General features: G+C 36.8%; 3 protein-coding genes and 1 long non-coding RNA gene across 4 annotated transcripts; 2 read left to right on the top strand and 2 right to left on the bottom strand.

The window, feature by feature from the left end:
- Positions 1-3,325: 3,325 nt before the first annotated feature.
- Positions 3,326-4,946, top strand: LOC122092355 (fructose-1,6-bisphosphatase, cytosolic-like). Its single transcript, XM_042662668.1, has 4 exons — positions 3,326-3,399; positions 3,985-4,063; positions 4,152-4,222; positions 4,832-4,946. Exons 1-4 carry the CDS (start codon positions 3,326-3,328, stop codon positions 4,944-4,946), a joined length of 339 nt encoding a protein of 112 aa, XP_042518602.1.
- A 638-nt stretch (positions 4,947-5,584) lies between these two features.
- LOC122091165 lies at positions 5,585-8,607 on the bottom strand. Its single transcript, XR_006143839.1, has 2 exons — positions 8,432-8,607; positions 5,585-5,857 (listed from the first exon to the last, which is right to left on the bottom strand). It is a non-coding gene; the product is annotated as an uncharacterized LOC122091165 (long non-coding RNA).
- A 365-nt stretch (positions 8,608-8,972) lies between these two features.
- On the top strand, positions 8,973-12,750 carry LOC122090553. Its single transcript, XM_042660194.1, has 7 exons — positions 8,973-9,163; positions 9,353-9,410; positions 9,493-9,798; positions 9,882-9,930; positions 10,022-10,116; positions 11,412-11,536; positions 12,485-12,750. The coding sequence occupies exons 1-7, from the start codon at positions 9,015-9,017 to the stop codon at positions 12,543-12,545; spliced, it is 843 nt and encodes a 280-aa protein (XP_042516128.1). The 5' UTR covers positions 8,973-9,014; the 3' UTR covers positions 12,546-12,750.
- Positions 12,751-13,336: 586 nt separating this feature from the next.
- LOC122090554 (uncharacterized GPI-anchored protein At3g06035-like) lies at positions 13,337-15,638 on the bottom strand. The gene is made up of 2 exons (XM_042660195.1): positions 15,297-15,638; positions 13,337-14,052 (listed from the first exon to the last, which is right to left on the bottom strand). Exons 1-2 carry the CDS (start codon positions 15,382-15,384, stop codon positions 13,523-13,525), a joined length of 618 nt encoding a protein of 205 aa, XP_042516129.1. The 5' UTR covers positions 15,385-15,638; the 3' UTR covers positions 13,337-13,522.
- Positions 15,639-19,561: the final 3,923 nt, after the last annotated feature.

Genomic DNA, 19,561 nt, shown 5'->3' with positions numbered 1-19,561 from the left:
GGAGTTCGAATCTTCAATATAATATTTGTTTTTCTTAGTTAATTTTGCTTGTAGGCCTAAAATGATCATAGGGGAAGTAACGAAGAATGATATGTATAGCCTAGGCCTTGTCCCAAGTATGACCTCAGATAGAGCTAATTGGAGGGCAAAGTTTCATATAACCGACCTCATCTAACTGAGATTTTCCTGACTTGTTGGTGTTGGGCTTCTTTCCTTTTATTTTCATTTCTTATTTTATTTTTGCATGAATCCATTTAGCTAGCCCCATTAAGTTGGGATAAGCATGAATTTGTTGTTGTTGTTTGTATTAGTTTTGCTTGTAGAAGGCTTGTTGATTTAGTTCCATTTGTTTCCCCTTTGTGTGATGGAACCTCATAATGAAAGTAATTTTCTTCCTTTTTTTTTTGGTCTGATTATTCGGTAATGATAGCTCTCTTGCTACAAGAGTAAAAAAAAAAAAATGGTTATATTTTGGGAGTAAGTTGATAGTATTCATTAAAAAAAAAAAACAAAAAAACAAAATGAAGAAAAAGAGGAGAGAGGTTGATGGCATTGATTGTTTTGAGAGCCATTCTAGCATTCTTAGTTTATTTACAGCAGCACAGTTCTTATGGTGGATGATATTCTCTACTTGTTTCAACCAAAAAATTAATAAATTTTCAACAATCATAGGTTGCTAAATTGACATATGACTATCTATCTAGTTATTAGAACTTCTAAATCATTATTCTATGTGACAAAAATAGTTCGAGTCTGAAACCATTGTTACATCATCAATGTCAATAGATTTTTTTTTCAAAAGTTTTTCATATAAATTATAGGGATGAGGCTAGATATGTTGTCGGCTTTTCTGGAACTAGCAACTCAACCAATGGGAGGGGCATAGCCACCTAGGGGACTTTTCCAAATGGAGAAGGAGAGAAATAAACACAGATCTGGATATACCGACGACATACCCAAATTTTTCCTTAAATAATATTAAATAATTTATCTTAAATTTTTTTTATATATAAATATTGAGTTTAGAATACTATTAGATACTTATCTTATGATCTTACATCATGGAGATAGCTGGCCACTCCTTCATTCATATGATAAAAGGTTATTATTAAGTTCTAGAACTTAGTGGTTATAAGTTGTGTATGATGAAGGAAAAAGGACCCATTGAAAATTACATCTTTCTTTTTCTAGATTCATACCCGATTTAATATTGTTTCTGGGAGGACAAATTGCCTTCAAGTTAAAGCATGCCAACCATGCTGAAATGAACTTGGTATGAGCCGTAAACTCGAACTTAAGTTCGACTCACACTAGGCATACCTTGGGCCACTCACATGGGGGTGTTAATTAGTGCTCTTCACTGCTAGCTTTTAGTGAAAGTTGAATGGTTCTCATTCAACTCCAATATGACCCGATCCTTGCGGTTGTAGGGTCAATATGGGCCCGCAGGACTAATCAAGTCGAAGACTTGGATACCCGTCGTTACAAAAAAAAAAAAAAAACCATGCTGAAATTAAGAGTGGGTGGAATGGTGCCTAAGTTAAAACATACAAGCAACCAAAGAACCTATGGCACTTTATGTTGGAACTTTGATTGAGATTAGCCCAATCCAAGACACATCAAACCCCAAGACTTAATACAATTACATCCAACATCTTCAACTAATAATTGAGGGGCAACTTATACCCATCGCCATCAAATTTATATTAGCTACAATTAAAAATTGATTGAAATATTTTTTTTTTGCAAAACCTGGTAGTACATTTAAGAGGTTTCATTTAGTTATTTTTAATTATATATTTTTTAAAATTAGAAAAATTAACAACTCTATGTTTGGGTTTTTTTTTAAACTACATTTTTATATTGAACTTATTAGAATATTAAGGAAAGAGAAAATCAAGGTAAAGAGATGAGGGTAATGAAAAGCAAATTAATGAGAGAATATAACTATAGTTATTTTTCTTTTGAATACAATTAAGTAATTAAAAAAATTGAGAAAGTTATCTTTTACTTTCTTTATTTTTTTTAGGGAGGGGGTGGGGTTAATTTGAGACTTTTCTTTTCTTTTCTTTTTGTGGTAAAACTTGGCATTGACATATAGGACCAGTCATGAAATAATTATTTTGATATATCTGTAACTTATGATTGAATCTTCCAGCCACATTTGATGGAGAAAAGGTATAATTTAAGGAAGAGGTTCTCTGAGCAAGCAGTATAGAGGATTACACCAATGAATAAAGAAACAGTATGGTTCTTCAACCAAAAAAAAAAAAAAAATGGTATGGATCTTAAATCTTATAGATGAGGTGTCCTCCCTCACTCATTTGCTAAGTTACAATTCACCAATACTTTAAATTACTATCCCAAAATTAACATCGGACTATACAATGTGGAATACATATCTGTTATTGATTTTAATATTATTTTCTTTCTAGTCCTCAACTTCTGTTCGGAAAAAAAAAAATGGTATGTGTCCTATTCCTCAACATTTTAGGTTTTCCAATCACCATGCCATGTGGCAGAATCACATCCATGTTTGTTCCGCAAGACTTATATTTTTTTTCAAAGGGGAAGGAAAAAAAAAAAAAAACAAAAGCATGGGAAATTCTGCATCTCATGTGATCCCATCCGTTTTCGTTTTGATTTTTCTTTATCCAATGGATTTCATTATTCATTATTGGGAAAAGATAACCTTAGCAAGCAGCATATAGGAATGTACCAATGAAGTGCGATGGAACACTTTCATGCATAAAGCAATGAGGTCATTTCAGGGAAGAGAAGAGAGATAAAGAGACCGGCGGCTCAAAGAATCTTTTCCCTTTGTTGTTGCTTAAGAGGGTCAATCAATTGGTTTGTTTAAATTTCGGTCGGGCTGAATTGATTTATGCTTGTTATTAAGCTAACCCAAAACCAAACTTAATTAGGTGACAAGTGACAACTATTAGATACGGTCTGGTTTATGAGAACCTGAAACCTGAAACAAGTAAAGATCCCAAGCCAAAACAAACCAGTAAGGGTTCGGCCCATTTTGAACCGATCAATTTCGATCTGTCCGGCCGGTTCAGACTGAACTTTGACACCATTATTTTTGCTCTGAACAATAAAGTGGAAAGGTCAAAAAGAGAGATAAAAAAGGGTTTAGAAAGGTTTGACTTTTAAGGGGTTGGTAATGGTAGGACAAAATGATAGAAGATTGTCTGAGTTCCTCATTACCATTATATATATAACCCACTCTTAAACAGTTATGGAAAAATAACAGCATTAGTAGAACCAGGTTCTTCGAAACTGAATTCAGAATTTTAAGAATTTCAGATACAAGTTCGACATGGATCACGCAGCGGAAGATCATCAAACGGATTTGATGACCATCACTCGTTTTGTTCATGACGAGCAATCCAGGTACCCAGAATCTCGTGGTGATTTAACCATCTTGCTCAGCCACATTGTTCTTTTGTTGCAATTACGTCTGCTCTGCCGTCAACTAGGTCACACTTTTTCAGTGTTCAAACTCGCAAGTTTTGGAATTCTTTTTCATTAGAAAGTGAAAAACTTTCGTTTTTGTTGATTAATGGAGCTTGAGTTCTTCAACTCTTGGTTCTGATTTTGATTTTTTTTTATTTCTCGTTTGAAGACTATACTCCTTTATACATAAGATGCGATTATGCTTCAGTGGGATTTGAATTTCGTTGCTGAATTGAATTCATGTCCAGTTAGTCTGAGGAACAGAGAACTCTGTTCCAACTTGAGTCCGAAGAACAGAGAATACTGTTCCAACTTGTTTCTTCTTCCCTGAGAATCGAATCATAAGGAAATACTTTTGATTCGTGAGCTTCGTCAAATTGTCAATCAAACTCCATTAGTAGCATAGTAGGGAAATCGTATGTGCAGGGTTTACCTGAGATCAGGACACAGAACAGAGGACAATGGATGAGTCTCTTCTTATATTTGTCTTCTGTTAAACTTGTTTTTGTCTTCCATTGCCAGTTATATTTTAACCCATTACTTGAGCAGGATGGTCTTGCAAAACTTGTCGGACTCGCCTGAGAAACCAAAGTTCAGGCAAGTTTTCTGTGGATTTTAAACCATAGACTTCTGTATTATATGCTATTATTTTCACTCACTTGAGGTGATGCTATGTAACTTGATTACAGGGTGAAGAGCAAAAGAAATTGGATGTGCTCTCAAATGAAGTTTTCATCAATGCTTTAAAAAGCAACGGCCGGTGAGTTGTGCTCCATTTAATCACCACATTGTAGAAACACAACTCTAAAATGATGCAGAAAATAATGGAAAAAACAGAACAAACAATGCACACAGATTTTACGAGGTTCGGCAAGGTTGCCTATGTCCCCAGTGAAATGAGATCCAGCTTCACTATCAATAGAGAATAGGGTTACAACGCTCGTCCTCACACTTCTCAGTATTGCTTGCATTACAGAGAAAGAAACTCTCGCTACAAATATATAGCGAAAAACCATAATCTGAAAAATACACAATTACCCTCAAATAAAAAATTCGAGTGGGGGACTGCCGTCCTGCCTGTCGAGATGCTGCACCAATACTCCCTGGATTAAATTGCAATGGAATACAAGACATCGTACACCAACACACATGTGGCTCAGAAAAGCTTGGTCGTTTCTTTCCCTAAGGCTTTGAAACTTTATGGCAGTGCATATTTGTTTCTGAAAAGAATGAAGAGGCAATATTTGTGGAACGTTCAAAGAGTGGAAGAAGTCTGCTGAAGCCCTCTGTTTTTCAAGTTGCTATGTTAAATACTTGAATTACGGACTTTTACAAATAAAGTAGCATAGAATTCTTGCTAATGGTGCAGGTATATGGTTGTTTTTGATCCGCTGGATGGATCCTCCAACATCGACTGTGGTGTTTCCATTGGAACTGTATACCCTCTTAACCTAAACCATGCTGTTCCTCTAAAAGAAGTTTGAAGTCATCATTTTTTCAAGATTTTCCTCATATGGATGATGATTAATTTGAATTCCTTTCTTCCTTTTCAACTAGTTATTTGGGATCTATATGCTCAAGGATAAACATGAACAAACTTTGAACTATGTGTTGCAATGTGGGACTAGTATGTTAGCAGCAGGTTACTGCAAGTATGTAAGCTCTTGCATGGTACATATATTCATCTTTCACTCAGTTTTATATATCCATTTCTTCTTCAATTAATATTGGGAGTCAATATCCATATATTGATCCAGTTTGAATTAGATCGGCATTACAACACATATGTAGAATCCATAATAACTTTACAAGTAAATATTTAATTTATAAATTTTATACTTCTTCAAACATTTTTTAGTTGGGTTGGAAACACCATATAATGATTTTCCATTTTTTTTTCTTTTACTCGTCAATTCTTTAAAAGACCAATGATGAGATGTTACATAACCACCAGAATGGGTCATACTCGAATTCAGATCATATATGACTCTTATCTCTTACAAACAGATTGTGATCCATCTGAATATTAAACTGGATTTTGTTAGCCCATTCCCTAATTGGATTTAGATAGGGCAGGGGTTGACTCAAATCTGATCCATTGACAGGCTTAATGCTCAAATAATTATCTTCAACAGAAATTCTTCTTTTCTTTTTTTCATTTTTTAAGTTAGTAATCCTTACAGTTGCCCATAAGCACCTATGCCCATGAAATTGAAGGAATGCACTTTAAGTCGCTTAGTGGAGAATCTAGAGTGATATAAATCATTTATGAAGCCAAAGCCCCCACATCAACAGACAAAACTAAAGAACATTCTTAGGCATGCCTCCACGATCCAAACTCTTATTTCATCAATGGCGTCTCTTGCTTCCTTTCCTCTGGTTTAAGGAAGGGGGCCTGCAATTTATAGAAGAAACAGGAAATTAGCAAAAAAAGATCCAACAATAATTTTAAGCACACAAAAACAAAACTCAAGCCCAAAAACTTCTGGGGTCACATGCTTTACTAAGAAAAGGAATTGCTGGAAACAAATAAAAGTATAGGTACTTCCACTTACTATTCCATAAGACCAACCCACATTCCTAGTTTCCCAGGTAGACAGTCGGCTGAAATCAGTTTTATTTTCTCTTTAAAACCTCAAACTTTCACAAATTTCTTAGAAGAGGGGGGGTCACCATAATAAGTCAAGTAATTTTAAATCAAGCTCTTACTTACCAGTTGAGACTTGGGAGGATAAATCCTCTTATTATTTTGTTTTAATGGATAAGACCAGTTCCCATATTTCAAATAACTATCCTTCCTACTGCAAGTAGACCATACTTTGAAAAGAAATATGAGACTTGCGTCCTTCATGTATATATTAAACAAGTCCCAAAAGGGTTTCCAACACAAACACAACCTTAGGCAACCTTCATTTATCTGAAGAATAAGGACACGGACAACAAAATACAAGAAACAAGAATCAGATTAAGAAGTTGACAAAGGAGTAGTTGAAGAAGAAAAAATACAACATATGCATCCCTTATCCTTTTTTTTTTTTTAAATTCATTTCCATCCATATTATCATGTTAATCTGCCTCTCACACACATTTGTACAGACAGATTTGTATGCTTCTTCTTGTCATAATACTGTGTGTAGGCTTCATCAATGGTAGCACCATAAAATTGGAAATTATGAGAACAAGCTGCAGGAAATCCACAATTAAAAACAGGAGGCGCTTCTTTGAGGATGACCACTACAACCATCTCACACCCAAATCAAATCACAACAATGAAAAGAATGCATAATACTACTTTAGAACAATGTGAGGCCAATATGGGATTGGATTTGGCTATCTATAGTCGATCTAAGGCAAGGCAAGGGAGTAGTATTTGATGTATGTCAACAGCTTAAGGTTTATTTATTAACTCAATTTTTGCACGGTTTATACTTACAGTAGATGAGGCTAAACCAAATACCCAAACCAACAGATATCTAGAAGAGGCTCGGTCAGACAGATTTTCTGTTCAGTCCAATAAGGATTCAATGAGCAGGCAGTTTGTAGAGGCTTGTAGAGGCCTTAGTGTATGTTTGGGAAACCTTCTGGGCTTCAGCTTCTGAAGCATCCAGAAGTCAGTTTTGGAGAGGCAAAAGGTGGGTCCAATGAGAATCCTAGCGATGAAATATTTACCGCCTCCGGCACAATAAGCTCAGAAGCCTGCCTTTTGCTTCCCCAAAAGCTGGTTTCTGGATGCTCCAAAAGCTGAACACCAAAGCTGTCCTAAACATGCACTTAGAAGATTGCAAAACCAAATTAAGTACAAGGCATTAGTTCTGAGGTTCAATTCATGTTTTTAACTGTTTCCTTGCTACACACTTTCCTAAACAACACATGCCCAAAATTTGTAGACAAGTTAATACCAAAACCGGCCACCTAGGCTGGCCCAATAGGGATGTGATGAACTAGATTTATATCGAAGCTTAATAAGACATCCAACACACATAAAAGGATGACAGCCTTGCCTCTAATTCAGGCTTTGTATGTTCCCCCATCATTATAGACTAGGCTATAACCATCCTTGTCGACAAGTTAATCTTATCCCAGCCATCCCAGCTGATTATTCAGTTTAGGAATACAAATTTTCTAAATGTTTGATAACTGATTTGATCTTAGTAGCCTAATCACAGTGCCACACCCTTGTCTTAGAAAATACAAACTCTTCACTGTTGAAGACAGCCTAACAGAACAGTATCCAACCCAAATAAGTATACCGTAAAGAGTTCCCATCCATGCGCTCAATGATGTCGAAAAATCATACGAAAATACTGCTAAAAACAGTTGCCAAACTATTAGGGACCCATGGCAAATAACGGTTGTCGGCCTTTGAACTCTACTGAAATCTTCGTTGATGAGTTCCATAAGCAAGTTGACACATTAAAAATCTATCAAGTTGAGGAAGAAGGTGGGAAAAAAGAGTCAACAAATAAAAAAATGACCGAAGCCATGTAGAAAACAGGCTCAAATCCAAGCCCACTTAGGATTTCTAATTGGCATGATTAGGATAAAAAAACATTCCAAAGAGAAGAAAGGGAACGGGTCGCCGGCGCCTTTGTACTGCGTAAGGTGGTGCCGCATCAGAGAATCGTCATATGGTTAATTCAGCTACAGAGCTCCACCGAAACCCTAGAATTGTTCTTCTCGACAGTCACCGTGAGAATAATTTTGGTAACCTAATTGAATCTCTTACAACAGTTCCATCGAAAACAAGTACATCTAATTAATGAAAGAATACCCCCCCAAAAAAATCATCATGAACATCAGAAGGGAAACCAATAATCCCATACCCCTCCTTTGAGGAATCAATAAACCAATCAGAATATAAATTCAAGAAATTTTCAATTGAAGACTACTGCTTTGATCATGTAAGAGACATTATCCAGAAAAAAAGACGATCATCTGATTAGAAACCCCAAGTTTGAATGAGACTTACGTTTTTAACGAAGATGAAATTCGCAACCGCCACCGTTACAACGATGGAGCCCAGTATGGTTGCCGGACCAATCATGAGACTCCACTTTCTGTGGATCATCTTTCTCCTTCTGCAACTGCACTGATTCTTGCTCTTGGTCTTCCGACACCACCGAAGCTGGAAGAGTTGCAAGGAATCATTATATATATATTGGATGTAAAATGGATAACTTCAAAATGCGCACAGTGCGTAATACTCACAAACTCTGCCACGTCGGATAATTGTGGGGCCATTGCTATGACCACGTCAGCGCAATGGATACTGAATTAGTGCCTGATTGGCTATACGTGAAATGTGAAGTTTTATGGAAATAATGCAAATTTATAAACATATTACAATAAGGTAGTAAAGGTACTATGTCTCATGCCATGTCCACGTTGAGCCGTGAGCGAATGTTTGTCTTCTTTATTTATCAATTCCTCAATCTCGCTCCAATGGGTTGCGACTTCAGTTCGGGCCTTGATTTCCCGCTTGTTTCGTTTCAAATTCGCCGGCTCAGATAAGTGTTTCCAAAGTCCTCTGGTCTCTTATCTCTCTCAGGATAATGCGAGGCAGTGAAGGCGAAGGAGGTAGATCGGACATGGATTGTATAGAGATCGAGACTACTGCAGAGGCTCTCGAGAGATCTATGACATTCCATTTCGTCAAAGAGATAATTGGCTATGTCCTCTACATGAACCAGCAGATCCCTGCGTAAGTATTTCAGAAACGCTTCTTCTTTTTCTAAACCCTAATTCTCCGGATTCCATATCATGATCAGATTATCTTTCCGACACTGAATCCGGAGCATGGGTTGCTAATTCTTTCTGAATCCATTAATCCCATAAGAGGTTAAGTTTGTTCGTTTGATGGAGACATCTGATGTGAGTTACTGTTTTTCAGTGTCTTACAGGATCTCACCCTTGAATTTGATTCACTGCAGTCAGAAAGGAAAAGTTTGGTATGTCACCTAATCGAAGGTAGTTTTCCACATTACCGATTTTAGGCCATGGTTTGTTCTTCCTAAGGAGTGTCAATTTTAGGAGCTGGCTCTATCGCAAGAGGAAATGAAAGCGTCTTCTCGAAGGAAACACAATGGGAGAATGAGAGAGCTGAAACAGGGAGTCAGGAAATTGGAGAAATTAATGAATTCCATCTCTAACATCCAAACTGCTATGCAACTGGTGCTTAATGAGATTCCTGATATCCAGGGAGTCATTATAGTCCTTGGATCAAATCCTGTACGGCCTCGACATGTTTATGAAATGTGTTTTTCACATGGAAAAGTTACTATGGAACTAACAAATGATTTCACAAAAAGCAAAGCAGCAGAGATGCTTTCAAGAAAGGTCAGCCCTTTTACAGTTCTTTGTTTATGGCTTTGTGTTTATTCTTCTTTCTCTACTCCTAAAACTAGATGTTCTATGTGCAGGCAATTCGATCTCTTATATCCAAAGGAGCAGAATCCATGCCTTATGCTAGTACGTACCTGAGCAATTATTGATTTTGAAACTTAATTTGACATTATGAATTGTCTTCATATTATGCTATCTCACCAAATTTTCCTTATAGGCCCGACAAAGTTGTTTCTTTTGGTTAAAGCTCCCTCTTCTTTCAACCTGCCTGCTCATTTTCTTCCTAAACGCGACTTCAGATACAGCAGAAAGGTATCAATAATTTTATTTTGTAAAAGCGATTGGGTTTTCTCAAATTTCTTCCTATACACATTCTTGAAGTAGATCAGCAAATATAAGAAATCCCTGGGCATGTTGGACCCATGGTGGATGTAAAGTGTATATGCTCTAATTTTGAAACTGTGGCTGTATTGCTTCATGTGGGTGCGGAGATGGATTTCTCAGTAACTAAATTCGGTTATAGTAAATTCACATTATGCGAGTATTTGATTGAGTTGTACTTAGATGCAATGCTTTTCGCTGGCTTTGAGTCACCACACTAAAGTGTAATTTAGTTTCTTTATGGAAACTTATGGTCTGGCCCCCACTAACAGATTCATGTTATCAAATATTACCCTTATGATTTTAACCATCTTTGCACCTACTCTTTTCGCGAATAAATCTGCATATGTAGATTTTCTTATTGCCTGTATGATTATGGAATTTTGATTACAATGCTTGTATAATGTGCTGATGTTTAGGATCATTATAGTGTTGAGAAATGATATATATCAGTGCATGCTAGCATGGCTCATGTTAGACGTCTAGGTTAGCAATATGCAGGGTTTGGGATATAATCTTCTAGATGTAGAGTTTACCATTAAAGATTTCGTCCAATCCAACCATTGGTTCAAACACAATTTTTTATATTTTTGTTCCTCTTTATTGGGACTACCCTTGTCCAGAATTGCAGGTTCATGAGGACAGAAACTTGGGAGTTATCCTTGTTTTAGAAAGTTACTATTTTCTGCTTTCTTACCATCTAACTATTGGTTTCCTATGATATTTTATTTTAGCCACAACTACAGCAGGTATAGGCCAGCCTTTGACCACATTTTCAGCCTCACTGGTTGGCTGGTTCTTTGATTATCGATTGTCTCCATTTATGCCTTATCGTTCTCTAAATCTGGGTCACTGTGATTCTGTCCGATGGGTTAGCTTCCCAAATCTATCCTGATTAGTAGAATGCATCATTAAGTTAGTTAATTTTCTCTCCAGATATTCATTTCTACATCTTGTTTTTATAGTGGTTATTTGAATTTTTTTATTGCTGATTCTAACAATCCATAAGATTTTGCAACCCCAGGCAATGGTCTTTACCATAATATACAGAGGTGACACGTAAAATTGCTAAATATGAGCAACACCTCCTAAATGACATGCATGTGTGTGTCAAGCATGTTGCCATTCTTTTACTGTCCAGAACATGTAATTTCACTGTTTTATCTGAACGAAATTCTGTACGGCAACTCTTATATTTTTGTTCCCACTTTCATGTGCTGCTCCAGGTAGTACCCTGCAGATTATGTGTTAAGTGTAAGATCAAGGATCAGGATATGGATGCATCACAGCATAGTCCCCAAACTGCAACCCCTAACAAATCACCAGATTCCACCGAGAATGATCTGATCTGGTATGGAAATTTTGTTAGTTGTTACAGTACAAATTGATTGAAGAAATCCTTTTTTTCCCTCTGTACATGGTACCAAATTGGTACTTTTGTTTCCCATTTTTATGAATACCAATTCACTCAACTACGTTTTTTTTTTTTTTTTTTTGTGTGTGTGTGTGTGTGTGTGTGTGTGTGTGTGTGTGGCATTGCTTCCCAGCATCTGAATGAATAAGGTGATGCTTAAAAAATTGACTCATCTGGATTCATATTAATTTTCTAATGACCAGTAGAAACAATGCCACGCTAGGTATATGTACAAAAAACCTTGTGTTATTTGTTCACATTTTGGTGATGAATATAAATGAATCAATCTCTGCCAGCAGATTCATTTCCATTTGAATCCAATGCCAAACCAAAATCACTATTCATTTCACTTGGCACAACCACAACTTCAGTGTTTGCACTACATTTATTTTGTTTTTTAATTTGGGGGAGGGGTGTACTTTGAGGACTTGGAAACTGTTTCATAACTAATATCAGGGTTATCACCTCAAATACATTTTAGTATATAGATAGAAACAGAGATACCTAACGGATGAATGAGTGAATGAATGACTGATTAAGCATGTTTATTTTTTCTGAGTCATCAAAGACATCGACTTTTCTTTCTGATTCAATATCTGTTATTATGTGCACCATGTGAACCGGTAGAGAAGTGGAGCCAGTATTACATAAGTGATACCAAGTTTATTACCTCATTTTGTCATGTATAAAATCATGGACCAAGATATTGTGCAAACCATGTCTGTGAACTAACAGAGACAAGTTTGTGTGAATTTCTTATCAAGATTTTCCTTCTCACAGTACCTTAACCTTCAATAGTTTAAAATTTAATTTTAAATCAGACAGTAAACTTCATTTCCATTCTGACTTTACCTTGTGAGTTTATGCATATTTTTCCTGTTACAGGTTTCAATGTAGACACACAATCAAGGGCTTACCTTCCCCAACGCCACAAACAGAAGAATGATAAGTTTGGTCTCACCTTGTTCTTACTTCTCATCCTCTTCTGACTCAAGTCATGTTCTGTTGTATAGGTAAACCAGTGTTGTAATGTTTTGATTGTTTGGTACAAATCTGATTAGTGCTATTATTAGTTTATTCCCCCTTGCTGTTAACACATTTAGGCTGCTTCAACGTTCCAAATACCATCATAAATCAAATCATTCACTGCACATAAGCATTGTAGCCAAGAGTGCTGATAAAAAAGCTTCCCCCACCCCCCACCCCTCCTTTAATAGTTCTTGAAAAAGCTTGATTCCAAATTTCAGTTCCTATTTTTTAATTTGATTTAAAGAACTGTGATACAAGTGCCATCTTGGTGCAAAAGTAAACAGCTAGCCAACTCTTGGTCATATTGTTTATGCAATAAAAAGGGAAGAGTTTGTAAGTTTGGATTATTTGTTTAGTGATCATGAATCTGTGATTTTTAAGTCACGACTTTAGTGATTTTCGGATGAAATTGTCTACTATTGATCAGTTGAAAGTTAAAACCATGACTTAGTCACAAGAGCCTCGCAACTTATGCAACTAAATCCTGTGGATCTGTAAAGTGTTGATGGTGGGGTTTGACATACATATTTTTCTAGTACGCATGAAACGACTCTAAAATCCTCATTAAAAAATTTATTATTATTATTATTATTTATTTTTATTTTTAAAATTTGCAATATTAAAAAAGGGGGAAAAAAGATTACAAATTATTTGAATAAGAAAATTGCAGTAAATAATAACTCATAAAGAATGTAGTGAACCGCACAGTGGTATTCAAAGATATAAACAGTTCATAAAGATATTCTAATAATCTTACCTTTTAGCACATCTCTATGGGTCTCTTAACAAACTCTTATATCCTGTTAAACAGTTTCTCATCTTACATTGTTCAAAGACCATTGAAGCACACTGAAATCCAACCAACAGCCAAAAAAAAAAAAAAGGAAAATTCATCTAACAATTTACATATACTTCAGCAATGCACCTCACTAAAACGAAAATAAAACCCAAGAATAAAGTCAGTAAGGGGCAGATTGCACTGTTTTTGTGACCCAAACTAGTCTCAGATGCAAAATTCCCTCCAGGTGTGTTTGTGGTCAGAACGACGACAATCCAGTTTCCTTCAGAACCAATGCCAGCTCCTGTGTAAGTGCTGTCATTGAGATAACCAGAGTAGTGTGACTCTGTATAGTTGGAGAGTACAAGACTTGATTCCAGATCAGGAACACAAGCAGGCATTATCACTCCATCTTTTGTGTTGGTTGTGTTTAGATGACATTTAGCCAGAAGGTCTGGATAGTTGGAAAACTGGGGCTCGGTGCCTGGAACAGTGTTGGAGCCGGTCGTGTTGGTGCAGGGCTTTGACTTCATTTCCTCAGCCAGTTGATCTGCAAAGCAGTCTGCATTGTCATTCTCTTTCAAGGTTGGCAATTTTGAGGATGCCCGGTATCTGTTAAGTCCTTGGAGAAGTTCCTCTACCTCATCTGCAAAGGAATTAGGATAGAAAATGTGTGTTAAAACATCAATCCATGAAAGAAAATAGAGGGGAGGGAAAAAAAAAAGTACTGCAACATTTTCTCATGCATTTCAAACAATATTTTGTTACTCTCGTCTGATCCCCCTGCACTCAGGCAAATGAATATAGGATCAGATTAAGCCTAATTTTATTAATATGGTGTAAGTAGACAAGAAGCATGGGTTCTGTGTGTTTGTGCCAGGTGGTTTCGTGTGTGTGCTCTGTCCAATTATAGCATCACCATTAATGAAGAGATTCTCTCTTCACCTGGGTTCATCATTAACTCCACCGCTATTGTTCATGGTTCGAAACACCATTCTCTAGTCCAATCAAAAGGTTAGATGGGGTGGATGAAAAGATTCTCTATTCGATGGGTCCAATTTTGAACCCACAAAGTTCTACTCTTCCTTTTTCCATGACTGCCTCTAAAGATGCATCTTTTTCTTCAATCATGTGCTTACTTGAAATACACCATCCAGACTCTCAGAAAAGGGTTACGAAAGACCAATTCACTCCAGAAGACAAATTTGTATTGCATAATCCAATTCACTCCAGACTCTCAGCATTATTGTTAACCTTTCTCAATTCTTCCACAGCTAGGTTTACTTCTGTAGAAAGAAAAGAGAAAAGAGGGGAGAGGGGGTTCTTCACGCTTCAATCTCCATGGTCTCCCATCTCATTTTGTCTATTTCACATGGTTACCCTTCCAATATGGAGGTCATCTGGATCTACTATTTGTAAATCTGGAAAAGGGTTTCATTCGAGGATTCTCTACCACAAAAACAAGGTAGGAGAAGAAAATAGTGAAAATTGGGGGATTCCTACACTTTCTTGAGGACATAGAAATAACAGAGCACATCATTGATTTAGAAGTGTCTTATAAAATTAAGGAAAGTTCCAGTGAAACACATTTGTTTCTACCCAAACCCATTTTCAAATTTGTTCAGATTCTTTATACATTCCTCCCAGTAATGGAAGATGTCATCTCATTACAATATTAAATTTCACAGAACCCATCCATTCGACTCAGTCCAATATTCTCACATTGACATCCACAAACTATAAGCCAGGATATTTAACAAGTAAATAAAAGGATCAAAACCCATTTGTCTAAATTTTGCGGGATGAAGATCTCAAGTGAACCAACAACATATGGAGAAAAATGGATCTGGAAATCAAAAGATTTAGAGGGAGAAAGCAAAGAACAATTACCATCAGCTCTGACAGAATGAGAGAACAAGAGAATGGCATGAAGGAGCAGCACAACGACTGAGAAACAAAACCGAAGCAGAGCAGCCATTGTTGTTACTCTCTAGATTCAATCAAAGAGGTTCACAACCAGAAACTATATATACATATCAGGACAAGTTTCACTTTGTAAATTCTCTCTCTTCATCTTAAAAGCATTATTAGGCATGGGTTAACTGAGATTAGCTTGGAAACAATTACCCTTTTCCTCTTTTTAGTGTTTGTTGTTTGGTATTCGTCAGTTCGGATGTTGCTACCAGGCTGTGGGTTTGAGTGAGAATGAAGCTTTTGTTTTTCTGCTTCTATATATAACTCAGAGTAGTTCATATAGTAGCAGTTGGCGTTTTTGATGATTCAGATAAATGCAGAGAGAGAGAGAGAGAGAGTAACAGAGGAGTTGTGGCTTTCGGGTAGGAATACAACTGCTTACCAACCGTTAAACGTGTTTCACATGCAAGGTTGGCCTAGGCTACCATCTCCGAGGATATCCTCTGCTGCTTCCTTTTCACCGCCCTTGTGCCAAATGGATAAACGATGGTGTCACAGCACAGCTGCCCAAGTGTCTTTCATTTTCATGCACACTAATTTGATTTTTTTTTTTTTTTCTTCATTTTCATGCATACAAATTTGATTTGATTTTTTTTTGCCCTTTTTGGTTGAACTAATTTGAAAATCGGTTACCAAAAATTATGAAAATAAAATTATGAGAAAAGACTGAACACGCACATTAGCGGTGGCCCCAGCCTTGTGTATGTGTCTCTTCCTTTTCCTTCTAGTGAAAGTATCCTTTATTTGTTTTTGTCCTTCCTCTCATATGTCTGCTGTCTATCAGTCAACTTGGAATGGGTAATGTGTCTATACCTTTCCCAATAAATAAGTTGAAAAAAATTTTCCCCCCGTAGCATGGGAAGGTTTCCACTATTCTAAGATTTATAAATTATGGGAAAAATTTTGGTCCTGACAATTCAAACTTGCCCTAGCTTGCCTTGAGCCTGAACAAGGTTTGGGCCAAGTTTTTCTGACTCTGAGAACAAATTAGGGTTGAAACTGAACACGTGCACTAGTGGTGGCCCTAGCCTTGTGTCTATGTCTTCCTTTTCCTCCTAGTGAAATTATCCTTTATTCGCTTTTGTCCTTCCTCTCATATGTCTGCTGCCTATCAGCCAAGCGGATAATGTGTCTATCCCTTTCCCAACAAGTAAGTTCGAAAAAAATTTCCTCCATAACAAGGGAAGGTTCCCACCATTCTAAGATTTACAAACTAGGGGTAAAAATTTGGCTCCGACAATTCGAACCCGCCCTGGCCTGCCTTGAGCCCTAACAGGGTTTGGGCCAAGTTTTTTGACCCTGAGGGTGGGTTAGGGTTGAAGGCCTTAGCCCGGTCCAACTTGACCCAACTTGTCCCCGAAATTTAACCCTGAATTTTTATATTAGAATTTAGGGCTTTTATTGGTATTTCATTTTTCTATAACTTTTAATGTATAAGATATGAATGGCAAAAACAGGTCAATCAAGATTAATTCAACTATTGTAGAAGTCAAGGTCAACTCAACTCAGCTCAGCCCAGCCCAGCCCAATCCGACCCAACCTGGCCCTAACAGGCTCAATTAGGGTCAGGTTGAGTTGATATGATCTCGACAAGATTGGGTCTAAACATTAATCCGACAGGATTGAGTTGGGTCTGAGTCGAATTTTGAAGACCTAGGATTAAGTTAGGGTTTTAAGAAACGCGACCCAAATCTGCCCTGTTTCACCCCTATCACAAACCCACCCTTTTAATATCCTCCCATTGATTGTGACGTAAAGAAAACTTGGCCCAAATTAATAGATACTAAAATGTAAATTAAGAAAATAATGCACATACTATAGGCATATTAGAAAAAAAAAAAAAAAGCTATTTTCGGTGATGAATTGGTGGCAAATTTAATTGATGTCACCGATTTTTTAAGTGATGAATTGACAACAAATTTAATTGTCGTCACCTAAAATAATTTTTCTTATAGTGATAGTATATACCCTCTCTCATTAAGGTTTTAAAAAGACGGAATAGGTCCTTATCGATTTTGAGCCAGGATAGATTTCTAAGTCAATTTTGATCTGGATCAAAATCAATATCGATTGGAATCAGTCTCAAGAAACCCATAATAGACTCAATTCCCAAAAACACAGCAAATTAGATCAGAATTGGCCAATTCCCAATTGTTGAAACCCTCTCTCTCCCCCTTTATATGTATGATCTCAAATTTAGCGTGGAAGCTGCCAATACACACGGGCATGTATATATAATCCTTCTCCTTAAAAGTTTGAGTGAATTACATCAGTCTATCCTCACGATTGTCTACATTATGTCATTCTTCTAAAAAATTGTTTATTACATTTAAATCCAAAAAACTAACACCATGAGCATATTTTGAGGGCAAGTCTGTTAAACGGATATAATTTTTTTGAAAATCCCATTTTGCCTTTACTTTGTGCAACATACTCCATTTGGATAGGTTTCGCTCTCAGATATGTAATCAGGTTGAATAGGGTTTTGGAGTTTGAAGGATCAAATGGCTGGTAGTTGCGGAAAATCAGGTCGATGAAGTTGTTACTGAATTAACGGTTTAGGAGGTTAAGGTTACTCTGAGGGAGAAACCTTCCACTTCCACTTCTGAAGATCATGGGAAGCTACCGAGCAACCGTTGCAACTTCTGCAAGAAGCGTGTGGGGTTGACTGGCTTCAAGTGCAGATATGGGCAGACGTTTTGTTCTCACCATCATTACTCTGAGAAGCACAATTGCCTGTTTGATTACAAAGCCGCAGGTCAGGATGCAATCGCCAAATTGAATCTTGTTGTGAAGGCCGACAAGGTTGAGAAGATCAGCTGACTCTGATATGCCCATTTAGGGAATTCAAGATGAGGGAGTTATGATCTGCTCTTAGTGAAGTGGTGAAGGAGATTCAATTCATAAAGGACGGCATAAGTTGGTCTTCTGTTTCCAGAAATAAATAGCTATCTCGATTATTTATACAGTTTGATTTCATGTATTGTGACCCAACCCCAGTGATGGGTATTTTTTTTCTTTTTCCATTTTAAGGATTCCTTTAGGCTTTGTTTGGTTGCTAGGGGAATGCAAATTTTTGAGTTAAAGTGAATTTTTTTTTTTTTTTTCAGAAAAAATAAATTTAGATCTTTGATTGTAGGAGAAATATATTTTACATGTGAAAATCTTTTTACTTATATATTAAAATTTCACTTTTTATTTCCCGACCAAAATAGGAAGAAAAAATAAAACCCATGGAACCAATGATGGCCTTTCCTTTTCTTTTCAAACTTTTTTCTTTCCATTCTTTTTCTTAGGAGCTTCGGATGGTTAATGTTGGCTAGAAGGATCTTCTCTGCTACTACGATGAAAAGGGCTTTTCGCACGCTCTTCAATCTATTGTTTCTAATTGGGATTGTCTTCACGTTGAGTTGCAGAACTGTGATTCGCCAGAGCTTCAATTACCTTTAGCTGGATAATCATATCTCGCCGGAACCATCAGTGACGGGATCGAATTCAACGCTTCTTCAATTTGCAGCAATTGACATTAACGATTATCGAACAGTTACTAGAAGGGAACTTTGGCAACTCGGGAACGTACCATTCTTTCTCTTGGGAGAAATCTAATTACCTTAACTTTCGGGTGGTGACTTCCTCTATGGGAAGACTATCATTCCAGCTCCGATCTCTGAAGTGTTACGGAATTTAGTTGAAATTTCAAAAATCCCTCCATGATTGGTCACAGAAGAAATGGTTCCAACCAGATATCACGTTGAATTTGATCGACCTTGTCACATGATCATCATCGGCACAATGGATTGCCGGCCAACTCCAACGGCCATAGGTATCCTTCTTGTGTGGTGGTGAGGAACAGTGGGGTTTTGCTTAAAACAGAGTATAGAGATCTGAACGATGGTCACGATATCACTTTACTTCTGTTGCAACCGAACAACTCAAAAGGGAAAAAAAAATTCCTTCCTTTTACTTCACTTCCATTTTCACTTGCAACCAAACGCAGCCTTAAGAAAGTCTCAAGTTCTTCCTTTGTATATTTCTGTTATGAACTTTCAATTTATTATATTTCAAATGTTACTGCAGTTCGTTCTTCTTCCATGGAATGCTTGTGTTTCTCCAGTATTGTTGAGTTGCCATGCTTCAAGTGTTTGGTTTTCAGACAGATTGTTCTATTTCTTGTTGATGGA

Source organism: Macadamia integrifolia, chromosome 10 (assembly GCF_013358625.1).
Source record: "Macadamia integrifolia cultivar HAES 741 chromosome 10, SCU_Mint_v3, whole genome shotgun sequence".
Taxonomy (NCBI): domain Eukaryota; kingdom Viridiplantae; phylum Streptophyta; class Magnoliopsida; order Proteales; family Proteaceae; genus Macadamia; species Macadamia integrifolia.
The sequence above is the reverse complement of the archived record's forward strand: the minus strand, read 5'-3'. Positions and strand labels throughout refer to the sequence as shown.

Excerpts from the sequence above, each read along its gene's own strand:
- LOC122092355 (XM_042662668.1), top strand. The coding sequence starts at position 3,326 with ATGGATCACGCAGCGGAAGATCATCAAACGGATTTGATGACCATCACT. Across the intron at positions 3,400-3,984 it reads GTTCATGACGAGCAATCCAG|TTATATTTTAACCCATTACT; the intron begins GTACCCAGAATC and ends TTCCATTGCCAG. Across the intron at positions 4,064-4,151 it reads AGAAACCAAAGTTCAGGCAA|GGTGAAGAGCAAAAGAAATT; the intron begins GTTTTCTGTGGA and ends ACTTGATTACAG.
- LOC122090553 (XM_042660194.1), top strand. The coding sequence starts at position 9,015 with ATGCGAGGCAGTGAAGGCGAAGGAGGTAGATCGGACATGGATTGTATA. Across the intron at positions 9,164-9,352 it reads ATGAACCAGCAGATCCCTGC|TGTCTTACAGGATCTCACCC; the intron begins GTAAGTATTTCA and ends ACTGTTTTTCAG. Across the intron at positions 9,411-9,492 it reads AGTCAGAAAGGAAAAGTTTG|GAGCTGGCTCTATCGCAAGA; the intron begins GTATGTCACCTA and ends TGTCAATTTTAG.
- LOC122090554 (XM_042660195.1), bottom strand. The coding sequence starts at position 15,384 with ATGGCTGCTCTGCTTCGGTTTTGTTTCTCAGTCGTTGTGCTGCTCCTT. Across the intron at positions 14,053-15,296 it reads TCATTCTGTCAGAGCTGATG|ATGAGGTAGAGGAACTTCTC; the intron begins GTAATTGTTCTT and ends ATTCCTTTGCAG.